The 12,599-nt window shown below is 37.7% G+C and overlaps 1 protein-coding gene across 1 annotated transcript; it reads left to right on the top strand.

Moving 5' to 3' along the window:
• The first annotated feature begins 8,054 nt into the window (after window positions 1-8,054).
• Window positions 8,055-12,158, top strand: LOC145814256 (uncharacterized). The gene is made up of 5 exons (XM_082910873.1): window positions 8,055-8,260; window positions 10,396-10,533; window positions 11,059-11,136; window positions 11,939-12,017; window positions 12,132-12,158. Exons 1-4 carry the CDS (start codon window positions 8,199-8,201, stop codon window positions 12,009-12,011), a joined length of 351 nt encoding a protein of 116 aa, XP_082766999.1. The 5' UTR covers window positions 8,055-8,198; the 3' UTR covers window positions 12,012-12,017; window positions 12,132-12,158.
• Window positions 12,159-12,599: the final 441 nt, after the last annotated feature.

Raw genomic sequence — 12,599 nt, 5'->3', positions numbered from 1 at the left:
GAAGTTGGGAATCGCATCTACCATTAGTGGAGTTCGCATACAACAACAGTTATCAAGCCAGCATTAGAATGGCGCCGTATGAAGCTTTGTATGGAAGGGAGTGCAGGTCGCCGACATGTTGGACCGAGGTGGGAGATACAGCTTTGATTGGCCCCGAGATAGTTCAAAGAACAACCGAAAAGATTAAGCTCATTCAACAGAGGATTAGAACCGCGCAAAGTCGACAGAAGAGTTATGCCGACCAGAGGAGAAGGGAGCTAGAATTCGAGGTTGGAGATCATGTGTTTTTGAAGATCTCGCCGATGACAGGGGTTTCAAGATTTGGAAAGAAAGGTAAATTAGCACCCCGATATATTGGGCCGTTTGAAATTCTTGAGAGAATTAACCCCGTTGCCTACAGACTTGCCTTGCCGCCAGATTTAAGCCAAGTTCACAATGTGTTTCATGTTTCGATGTTGAGGAAGTACATCCGAGATCCACTACACATAATTGATCATTCTGGGATTTCGGTTAATGAGGATTTGGGGTACGAGGAGAAACCAATGAGGATTATTGACAAGCAAGTGAGGCAGTTGAGAAACAAATCGATACCAATGGTAAAGGTCGAATGGAAGAAGCACCATGGCATAGAAGCCACGTGGGAAAAGGAAGAGGATGTGAGAATCCGTTATCCGGAGTTGTTTACAGAGCAAGGTAATTTAAGTTTGGGGACCAAACTTCTTTAAGGGGGGTAGATTGTAGCAACCCTCACCTTACTCTCGTCATACTTGCATACATTCATGAATGATCTTGTCTTGTTATCTTGTTTTGCAAGTTTTGCCTTGCCTTGTTTGTTTAAGTGTTGCTTGCATGATTTTGTTCCTTGCTTGGCGTGTAGCCGAGGTCATCTTGAGCTTAGTTCACCTCTGAACCTTTGTATTTAGAACTGTTTTGGAACCCCTTGGTCGACCCCCATCTTCACCCCGGGCATGGTTGCCGAGATGTTTTGCACTTAGAAATCCTTGTCCTCGGGCAGGAATGGCCTAGACTGAGGTGTGGCACACCCCGGCCAAGGTGTGGCACAGCGTATTCAAGTGTCGTCCTCCCTAGCCGATGTCTTTGTTACCCTGTTGCCGAGCTTTGACTTCAGCCGATGTCATTACTTGCCGATGTGTCTTGCCTTAGCTTGCTGCATACGCTTTGTCATAGACTTGTCTTCTCAATCAATCACCTTTTGAGTTGAACCAACCCGGTAGCGCCACGTGTCCGAGCTGATTGTTAAGACAACCGGCAGACCTAGAAACAAATCATTTTGTCTCAAATCTTTTTCTGTAGAGAGAGAAAACCTCTAGAGGAAGGAGGAGAAGTTCTTGAGTGAGAATAGATCTTCAAAGCTTGATCTTCGAGGTTTGAGCCGTTAGATTCGAGCTTTGGGGTAAGAATCTTAACCTACTCTTGTTGTTCTCATTGATCATCTAGCTACATTGCATGATCGGATCTGTTTTGCATGTCATGCATCGATTTGAAGTTGGTTTTGGAAGAGAAAAATAGTATTCATGTGTTCTTAAAGAGTAGTCTCGTTTTGATCCGAAAGTTTGGAACCAGAACCATGTTTTTGTGTTTGTTCATGCATGATCTTTTTGTATGGGTACCCAGGTCCATGTTTTGAACTCATGGCATGAAATCTCTGATTTTTGTAACAAGTTATGATCTTTGCATTCGTCTTCTTCATGATCATGTTCTTCAAAGGGAAACCCAGGTTTTCCCGACTTTGCTTTTGAATGAGGCCATCGAGACCACACCTCGGCAAGGAGGTGTAGGACCTCGGCAAAGACCTGGTTGGTACCCAGTGTGTTTCCATCAGACGGAAGCAGTGTTTAAACTCCCAGCATGTTTTGCTCTATTGTTGACTTGGATGTGGTGAGAATGCCGAGATTATTTGCATGAATAAAGCTTGTTTTAAGAATGTGATTGCCGTGTGATTGTAGGACCTTGATCTTTGCTTTGAGCCTACACCTAAAGAACTAGGTGAGTGGTATTTCTGATAAAGCTATGTTATACTATTTTGATAAATCTTGCTTTGCTTTGTTTTGACGAAAGTATTTGTTAAGCATGAATGAATAGCCCTGTTTTGATGTATCAAGTATAAGCTTTGTTTTGATGTCATCCTTGAAAAGTCCCTTGTGCTGGAGGACTCTAAACTTTCGCAGCAATAAGTATAAAAGGATACGGTCCTTTCTTGGAAAGACTATCATGTTAAAGCGGGCTACGGGCCTAAGTAACACAAGACCAACGTGTTAAAGCGGGCTACGGGCCTAAGTAACACAAGACCATCGTGTTAAAAAGAGCTACGGGCTTAAGTAGCACAAGTCTCCTGTGCTGGAGGACTATAAACTTTCGCAGTACCTTTTGCTAATCGATTACGGATCGTGCAGTCTTTGTTTTGCCACCGACGGTTTATCGCGTGGACTTGTTTGTTCGGAAAGCCTGATTTGTGTTTTACCGATGTTAGTAAGCATCCCTTGAGACTTGTAAGACTTTGATAGATGAATACGGTTCATTCCTTGTTTTGATAAAGTTTTGATGTGTTTTGCTTTGAAAGGATCTCGGCTAATATTCGTAAGGTTCTGGCATGTTTTGTTAGAAAAGACTTCGGCTATATTCATGCAAAACCTTTATTACTTCTACCATTCACTGAGTATCCAAGCTCACCCTCTCTATATATATGTAGGTGATGAGCAGGACGTCGGCGACGCCTAGAATGTGTTTTTGAAAGCTTGTTTTGGATCCATGATTTTGTCGGCCTTGTTTTGTATTCACGTCGGCGATGTCATTTCTTTTATGTCGGCGAATCTTGAAAATCATGCTTCTTGGCTTGTAATCACTGTATTTTGTATATGTCGGCTCGAGAAGCCTTTTGATCAAGATGTAATACGTATTTTACTTTGTTGTATTCAAATTGTAAAGCTTTGTAAAGATGTATGCCATTTCATTGGACTTATGCACTGCTCTTATGGACCACTTGTATTTTGATTCATCGCTTCCGCATTTGTAAGCCCCGTTTATTATACTCTGATTGTGTTAAGCTTTTGAAAGTTGGCCTTCGGTAATCTCGGATTACTGGCCATCACGGCACCAAACTACTAGGGGCGGTTTGGGGTCGTGACAAAGGTACAAGGAAGCAAACCGACTATTACGAAACTATTCGAGGACACCCACAAACGTCACCGGCATGAGGGAGTGTGGATAAATAACACAGCTGAGGAACATCATGTAACCATAACTATTTCAATTTCAATAATAAATGTTTGCATTTTGATATTATGTTTTAAGCTTATTTATGTTTCATTCATAGGCCACTATGGTTTCAAAGATCGCTGAGCAATCTCAACCTAGTGTCACACATCCATTGTCTGAGGAGCAGATTTCCAGAGAAGTACTTGGGAAGAGGTCGGTCTTCTTGAAGGGATACGGGATCCGCAAGGACAGTACTTCATCTTCTACACATTTTGAGGCTCCTAACTCCGAGGTGATTGTTCTTCAACAGCAGTTAGTTGACCAGCGACAACAATTAGCTGACCAAGGAAAGCAGTTAGTTGACCAGGCTCAAAACATGAGTACAATGCAAACTATCATTCAAATGTTGGCAGCAAAAAATGGGATAGATCTAGCAAACATTCTGGGGTTAGTTCCAAGCAACAATGTCGGGGAGGATGCATCGGGTGTAAGGGAGGATGAAACTTCTCTCGGTTGAAATAGAGGTAAATTTGACACCTCATTAAATTCATTTACTTTATTTAACCAATCCTAACATGTGTCAACAATATAAAATTATATAAACTTTGTATTACAATCCTAGCATTACAACCTTTGTATACAATAGCTTGATAAAACAATAGCTTCACAACAATTTTTTGATTAATTTTAACTATATTTGTATATTATTGTTGAAGTTAATGTATTAATAAAATACTCATGTTTTTATCCTTTGTTCACAGGTTGGTGATGGATGTTCGTGGTTCAGTAGTGATATATATCGTTTTGCACGTTGGCATTCATTTAATTTTTCTTTGTTTCGTTTTATAGGTTTTTCTGTTGAATGTTTATATACTTTTTGGAATTATTATGTTTGGGATTGTTGGATATAGTTAGACGCATTTTAGGATTCTTATGTTTAGTATAGTTGGATATTTGAATAAAATTTGGGATATTGAAATGCATTTGATATTAATTTGGTTACATTACTAATTGTTATGATATGTTCAGTTTAGTTTTTACGCAATGTTATGTAAAGGTTTTTTTGGAATGTTTTATAGAGAAATACAGGTTACTTAGAAATAAACGTTCAGGAAGTGGATCAATTAGGATTTAGGTGTAATATGAATTGCTAAGTAATAATAGGTCATGGGAAGCTAAGATTAAATTTGTTTTAGATGGTTAGGCTGACAATATTTTAATCATCAAGAAAAAAGTATAGGGTGCCAATGTGTCTTATTTTATCTTGCATTTTTTATATTCATTTGCAGTAACTTGTTTTCAAATTCTTTTTTTGTTCCCAAAAGAAAGAAAAAATGGCTTCATCTTTAATTCTGCTGGCTGCTGCCGTGGTGGCTGATGCTTGCTGCGGCAGCTGCAATGTTGCTGTGAGGCGTGCATACTGCCAATCCATCTGATGAAGAACTTGTTGAATCAGCAGTTGTGATATGTGAAACTTCTGCAACATGTGGTGTGGTGTGCTGTGTATACAACTAAGAAAGTGAATGGTTTGCGGAATGTGGGTGAAGTTGCACCTGTCGGACATGCATGTTGAAGGGAAGGTAACGACTAGTATATTCTTATTTTTAGACTAGATTGTGGTTGGTTCATATGTTCTTGTTTTAGTAACAACAGATATGAATGATAACTGTACCAAAATTGCCCTGGGTCAGGTTGGATCAATCAATGACGGAACAAGACCTAGTGAAGCCCTTGTTAGAAATGTCTTTTAAAATCTCACTACATTTGATATGCAAAAAAAAATGCGAGCCCAGCATTCCAAATTTTTGGCAAGCATTAATTCAATTACAGATGATGGGTTGGATGGTTCAGAAGGTGGAGAAGAAGCATGCCCCTCTGATATCAGAAGCGACACAGGAGAGCCCACACAAGATGTCTGCTCTCTTTGCCATGATCCAAATTCTAAAGGTCCACTATCTTTTCTGATTCTTCTCTAGGTAAGTGACTACCTGACGTATGTTTGTGTTTATTTTTGAGTCCTATTGAGTTGGGACTGACTTGATTATTATTATCATTTGAGCTTCAATGATTACAAAATTCATTTTTCTTTTTTAAATTCCATCTTTAACTCATACGGATGTTTTTATTTGTATTCTTGAAACAAGAAATCCAGGCTTCTGAGTCTCATTGACAGAGGTCCCCCATCATGGGAACAAGTAATAAGAAAATGCCTCTCAGGAGATTTTACTCGTGAAAAAGCAAGCTTTCTTAACGTCCCTTTTTCCAGAATTCTTTCATGATATCCCGACAACCAAAAGGAATTAAGTGATTCTGCAGCCAAGCTTTAAACTTGCCTTTATTTCAAGGTTCCTTCAACATGCATACTTAATTGAACATTGCTACATTCATAGGTTTACAGTTCAGAACTTTGTGATTAATCTTAGGCAAGTGAGAAGGTGTATTTCAGGAAGAAGTGTCTAAGGAGGTAATTGATATGGCTGGTATGACTGTGAAGTGCATTACCATCAGGGTGTAGAGATTAGAGTCTGATATGGGTGGACTCCTCTGGCTGCTGAGGTTATTGGCTGACCTGGGTGGAACTCCTCTGCTGCTGTTTCCGCTTACTTCTGCTCTATCCTCCAGGTGTTGGTTGGGAGGAGGATTGTTAGGGTGAGTCAAGTGAAATGAGTTCCAGGTCTGATCTGTTGATCAGCAGATTGCATAGTGTAGATGGTGGTTATATTAGAGAGCTGGCTGAATTGGTATGCTGTTTGTCTGACCTATTTGTCTTAACAGACCAAACAGAGATCTGATCTGTTTCAGCTTGCTTCTGCAGTGTGGATGGTTGGGGGGTTTTGTCTTGCTGTTATCTATTCTACCAAATGTGAGCTTCTTCTTCTTCAAATATCATAAAAATTAGAGGATCCGAGCATCTATCTAATTTGGGTAGGGGTGTTGGACACATCTCATGCCCTTACCCTTATCGTATCTAGTAACCACTAAGTACACTAGGAGGAATAGAAGAGTCCATGTAACACTGCAAAAAATACATTCTCAGAAGCTCCGGACACCTGTTAATGTCTATTTTTTTGTATTAAGCTTCCCTTATGAAAAAAAGTATATGTTGGGACATTATTTAAGTCAAATAGAGAGGGTGGCAAAAATTTAAGTGACTGATGCTTTGGTTGATGTCTGCTGGCAGGTGCCTATTCACTTCCATAATGGTGGTTGAATTTGATTTTTTGTTTTTGATTTTATTTTTTTTCCTTTCTCAGGTTGTTGAGCGGTTCCAAGAATTGTTTGCTCAGACAAAGTATAAGGAGGCTGCGGAACTTGCTGCAGAGTCACCGCAGGGAATTCTGCGCACTTCTGACACTGTTGCTAAATTTCAGGTTTTATTGACATGATATCAGCCCTAACCATTTGTCTTCAGAATGTGTAAATGTCAAGGCCCTCATTTACTCTTTATGCTTTGGAACTCTTTTAACTAGAGGAAAGCTCAATGCTTTTGAGTCATTGGAACTATCTCGTCTTGTTGTAAATCAAAACAAAAAGAATCTTTTGGAGAATTGGTTGGCAGAGGACAAACTTGAATGTAGCGAGGAGCTTGGAGATCTTGTGAAGGTTTGATTTGGAGGATTGAACTTTTCATGATGTTTATTGTGCTATAGTTCTTATACAAAAACTTTCTGTAATCCTTTATTTTTAATCTCTCTGTTTCAAATTTACTCATTGTTTAAACTATACTTACAAAAATTTACCTGAAATGAAAATAATTTCCCAAAGTTGCTTGTTCTATATTATTTATCAGATCTGTTCTATTGGAATTTCTGATGTAATGAATCCTGTTTCTATTGCAGACAGTGGATAATGACCTTGCACTGAAAATTTACATTAAAGCAAGAGTGACTCCAAAAGCTGTTACTGCGTTTGCTGAGAAGAGGGAGTTTGACAAAATTCTCATACACTCAAAGCAGGTGACATGCTTATGCAATTACAATCATTCAAATATGTTCTGTTTTGTGGATTTGCAGAGTTCTTGCCCAAGTTGCATACTTTGGTTCTCACTAACAATCAACTAACGAATTTGGTTGAGATTGATCCTCTTGCATCACTCCCTAAGCTGCAGTTTCTTAGTCTTCTTGATAATAATATCACAAAGAAGCCAAATTACCACTTATATGTCATCCATAAGCTGAAATCATTGCGCTTGCTAGACTGTCAGTATGTTGTTGTCATTTACTTGTTAGTTTTGATTAACTTTCTTAGGCATGTTAAGGCTTAATTTTTTGAAACCAAGCCTCTGTTTGTTATGTGACATGATTGACTTTCAACTGTAACAATGTTCCTATTCTTGAATTTTGTAAATGAAAAATTGTTATCCTTCTGCCTTTTCAAAAAGCATTGGGTTGAAGGTTTGGAGCCTAACCTTGGGGGGGGGGGGGGGAAGGAGAAAAAGTGAAAGCAGGTGCAAAAGTTTTGCATATCATGTTATTTTTTGGTTAAATGCTCCTTGACTTCAGTGGCTTTTGTTAAAAATACACATCGATAGGAATATGCTAATATCTAATTTGTTGTATATGAATTTAAGTCTAAAATTTTTCTTTTTTCTCCCTCATAGAAATGTTATTACCTACAAACTAATTACTTTATATTTTCTAATATTTATTGGAATTTTTCTTCTAAAAGATTTGGATTTACATGTTGTTTTACCTAACTGATACTAAATTGACATGCTGTTTTGGAGTATGGCCTTGAGGTTGGTGATATTGTTGTCTATTGTTGTGGATTGGCCTCGAGTTCTCTGGGCTTATAAGAAGGCTGCCCTGTTGCTGGGTGGGCTCTGAGTTATCACTTTTAGTTGCTACTAAATAGAGCAAGGATCATGACATGGCAGCAGGTTCAATATTGCATTAGGAATGGGAGCTGAGCTATGCATATGTCAGTATGTTTAATTAGATGTATTCTTTATATGGAAGCAGTGTTCACTGGAATCTGTGTCAATGGCTGAGGGTGGTCTGAGCATGGTTGCTGCTGTGATGGTCTCTGGTGTGCTATGTTGTTAGTAAGTTTGCTACTGTTTTTTGGGTGTTTTAATTCTTGGCTGCTCAGCTATGCTCAGGTAGTGGTCTGTTTGTGCTACTCTATTATACTTTTTATGTCATAAATTCGTCAAAACTCTCGTCAAAATACACCCTTGACATAACTAGAGTATCTTGTGAAATTCATATTTTATTTGTTCCTCAATATTTAGTCTCTAGACACATCCCATTTTATTGGTACTTCACTTCAGCACTTCCCCGCTCGTTGCTTGCTTCATATCCTCTCTTTTTGGTAAGTCTAGAAACTGATATAAAAAGCTGTTTCTTGCCTTGCTAGGCATCTCATTCTCGTGTATATGCTAGTTGTTCAGTCACAGTGTGATGAGATATGCTTGCTGCTTGGATTGGATGTCTACATTTTTCAGATTCTTCTCTATTGTCATGGTTAACAACTCTGGAGTGCAGTGTAGTGGGTATTATATCTTACTAGAAAAGTGGTTCCGAGAAATGTCTTTTCTTTTGAGCTCAGTAAAGTACTGATGGTCATTTCGCCTGTTAATCATATTACATGTTTTTGTAGTTGATATATATGTCTCTAAGGGAATGCCAGAGGTTTTGAATGGCAAAATAATGGTAAGATTATATATCTCATATCCTATTTCTTCCTCACATAAGTAGAGGATCATTTTGCTTTTGTTTTTCTATTTTATAACTGGCTGAAGCTGATATTTCTATAATACGCAGATTATTTCATCAGGACAGTTGGATGCCATTACAAGGGCACGTCCTATTCTCTCTGGTACAATCTACTTATGTCACTACTCTGCAACACTTGCATGAGGATTCAGTTTTTTGATTACTACTTTTAAATTTTCTATTTCATCTCTAAGACAAACTATTGTGTTTTTCAAACAGCTATGAGTGAGAAACTTTATGTTTTTGAGGGGGCACTTGGTGCTGGAAGGTGGGCTTTCTTCACAATCTTACCAATTTCTTTGTCATGTTTAGATTTTAGAACAATTTGAATTGTGTTGTTGAGACAAATTTTCATATAAAATTGGTGACAATTAAATTTAGGGTAAAAGATGAAGACAAGAAGAGAGAGAGAGAGAGAGAGAGAGAGAGAGAGAGAGAGAGAGAGAGAGATAGAGAGAAGAGAGAGAAATATAGGAAAAGGCTAATGAGAGACACCAAAAGTAGGCACATGTTCTCTTCTTATACACACATATGTTTGCATTTTGTCTATCATCGACTGAACCAACCCAATTTGTATCACTAAATGCTTTCAATTTTAAGTGATCATGGTTAGAGCACAGGATCCATTTCACAAGAGCTGACTTGAGATACCTCTAAATGAACGATCAGGCACAAAAATTTTGGCATGATCAAGCAACTCAGATTATTATGTTCTTCCTCTTCCATGATTATGTCTTATGTTATTTTATTTTGCAGTATGTAACTCTAAATTAAGTTAATAAAGTTTGATTAAGTAGCATGTACTTGTTATTTTGAAATGATAGTTGAAATGAGAGAATAAATGGAGGGAGCAAAGTCATCATTGGAGCAACATTGCTAATATATAGCATTTTGTCTCTTTTTATTGCTAAATTATAACAATATTCAACATGTAGCTATTGAAGCATTGGAGACTAGAAAATTCACAAGACAGCACTAGGAAACCATAGGAGATTTTTTTTACTTGACAGGAATACAAGAACTGATAGGTTGCTTCTTAGTAGTGATATGGCTTTGATAACATGTAAATATTGGAAACAAAAAGTGGAATTAAAATTTGGTTAAAAAAAAAAAAACTAATGGCTTTGCGCAGAAAACAACACCTGACCTAATATTACACTAGTGATTGTGTAAACCAAGTCAAATCTAATTTACTATAAACTTACAACTAAATGATTCTTGAATATTCCAATACAAATTTAAGTAATTTCATATCTTTGAACAATGCTTTTCAAATGATAATTTAATTGTGTCTTGGTTGTGCCACTTGATAGTAAATTTGTTTGTGCTAGGTGTTTAACCCAATTTAACAGGGATTGGCACAGGGGAATGGCCCTTTTTCTTTGTTTATTTATGTTAGGTGTTCTAATATCATATTAGATGATGTTATTGTTAATGTCTACTTTTCTTTTTTAAATTGCAGCAAAATTAAAATGGTAATAGAGCTGCTTGAGGGCATTCATTTTGTTTCTTCTGTGGAGGCCATTTCTCTTGGTGCCCAAGCTGGTATTCATCCATGGATAATTTATGACATTATTTCTAATGCTGCTGGAAATTCATGGTAAATTATTGTTCACAATTCTTTACTGAGGATTATGTTGTGTGTTTAAAATTTAAATATTTCTAGTCCTGAAGCATTCCTTATAAGCATTCTGATCTGAAATTGCCAATTCTAGATCAGGCACAACCTTGATAGATGAGACTACTAATAATCTGATTTGCACCATGGGCACCAGTTGAGACCATGGCACTGATTGGCACTTTCTGTTTCTGACAATGAACTGATTTTGTAGAACCCATGCCTTTAAAGAAATTAGCTGCAAAATTTATTGAACACTGAAAGCCCTTCTTGTTATGTGCTTACATGTATACACATACATGGGAACATCTGTTTACTTTCAAAGATCTGTGCATTTTTATACTAACTCAATAGGTATTCAAGGCTTTGGTGGTTGGTGTTGGTATATGTAAATGCCGTAGTTAGTTTTTTTTTTTCATGACATTCCTGGAATTTGCTAGCGTTTTCTTAAGCAGATACTGTGTTACCTTGCTACTAGACATCCTTCCGTTGGATTCAATTTTACAGGGTTTTCAAGAATCATGTTCCCCAGTTGCTAAGGGATAATCAAACCAAACATCTCCTGAATACTTTGTTCAAAATTTGGTAAGTCTTCTCATGTTGTAAGTTTCTTAGTGTTGTTTAAGTGTATTATGAGTAATTCTTTTCTTCTTGACTTTGAAGTTAAGTTCAATGGGGATTTTGGGTGAATTAAATGCTAACTGCAGTTTTATAATTCCATTCAAATTATGCTTCCTTTCTTGTGGTGGATTTAGCATTTAGGACATTTACTTGAGGACCATCTGCTAAATGCATACTAAAATTTTAGACTTGAACACCACTCGGTAATCATTTCTTCATCAATGAATTTGGACACATTGAGACTTTTAATAATGATTTTTGAGATATTGATACTGGAAGGTAGACCTCAATTCAGAATCACATTCTTAAATGGGTCTCTTATCCACTTATTTTTTTAAGAACTCATTTTTGATAAAATAAAGTAATGTACGAAATAAGTTCACATTAAGAAAACTTATGTTTTTATGAAGTAGAAAATAGAAAAGACTTATTTGGCTAGGCATTGAAGTGTAGAAGTGCTAATGTGAGAAAAAAATAAGCTGGTTATCTTAAATACTAAAATCCTATTCAGCTTAATCACTTTATTGGAAAGACCTTAAGTGGACAGCTTTGTCATTCTAATCTAAACAAATTCTTGTTCAAATCTTTCAACTCTTATTCAATAGAGATCTCTTTGTGAACTGCAAAGCTAAAACTAAACCAAACCAAACTAAGCCTTGTGTCCCCAATCAAGTGGCGTCAGTTACATGAATCATTTTCCTCTATTTCGCTCTATCAAGGGCTGGATGAGTCAATTATGCCTGATGGGTTTTTGTCCAACTTGAAGGGTATTGTTTTGGATATGGCCAAATCATGTACATTTCCTCTTCCACTTCTGGCAGTTGCTTTTCAACATCTAATAGCAGGTATGTATCTGCATGATTTACAGTTTCTCACAACCATAATCTGTAGGTGGCAGCTATTAATGTTTTGGAGCAACCTGATACTCACTTTGTTAATTTCCAATTGCCCTTTCACAGGCTCCTCTCATGGTCATGGAAATGATGAATCGGTTCCATGAAGTTGGTAGTGGTATCTATCTTGTTGATGTCCTTTAATTCCCCTTGATTGAGTTTTAGGATGTTTTGAGCAGGGTTGTTACAGGTTGGTTAGGCCTTGGTTTCAATTCCTTGTTGTCCAGTTTTTAGGCGATCCTCTCGAGCGGGTCTTCTTGCGCTCGAGTGGGGATTGCACACCTCCAGTATTTCGTTTTCCTGCAAAACTTCTGCAAATGTGATTTTTACGCTCAAGCGGTGGCGCTCGAGCTGGTTTAATGGCGCTCGAGCGGGTAGTACTTTTTGGGTTTAAGTTCTAGGAGATGGAAATCTACGCTCGAGCGGACTGGGTTTCGCGCTCGAGCGGAAGTGCTTTATTCTTGTGTCTTGGCGTTCGAGCGGGCCTTATTGCGCTCGAGCGTGTTCAGATTTTCGTTCTTAGCGCTCGAGCGT

The sequence above is a fragment of the Camellia sinensis genome, unplaced genomic scaffold (genome assembly GCF_055761805.1).
Source record: "Camellia sinensis isolate YWXY unplaced genomic scaffold, ASM5576180v1 Unanchor1, whole genome shotgun sequence".
Taxonomy (NCBI): domain Eukaryota; kingdom Viridiplantae; phylum Streptophyta; class Magnoliopsida; order Ericales; family Theaceae; genus Camellia; species Camellia sinensis.
The sequence above is the reverse complement of the archived record's forward strand: the minus strand, read 5'-3'. Positions and strand labels throughout refer to the sequence as shown.

Bases quoted from the DNA above. Each gene is read 5' to 3' on its own strand.
- LOC145814256 (XM_082910873.1), top strand. From the start codon at position 8,199: ATGGCTGAGGGTGGTCTGAGCATGGTTGCTGCTGTGATGGTCTCTGGT. The intron at 8,261-10,395 runs GTAAGTTTGCTA...TTTAAATTGCAG, and splicing joins TCTGGTGTGCTATGTTGTTA to CAAAATTAAAATGGTAATAG. The intron at 11,137-11,938 runs GTAAGTCTTCTC...TCCAACTTGAAG, and splicing joins AATACTTTGTTCAAAATTTG to GGTATTGTTTTGGATATGGC.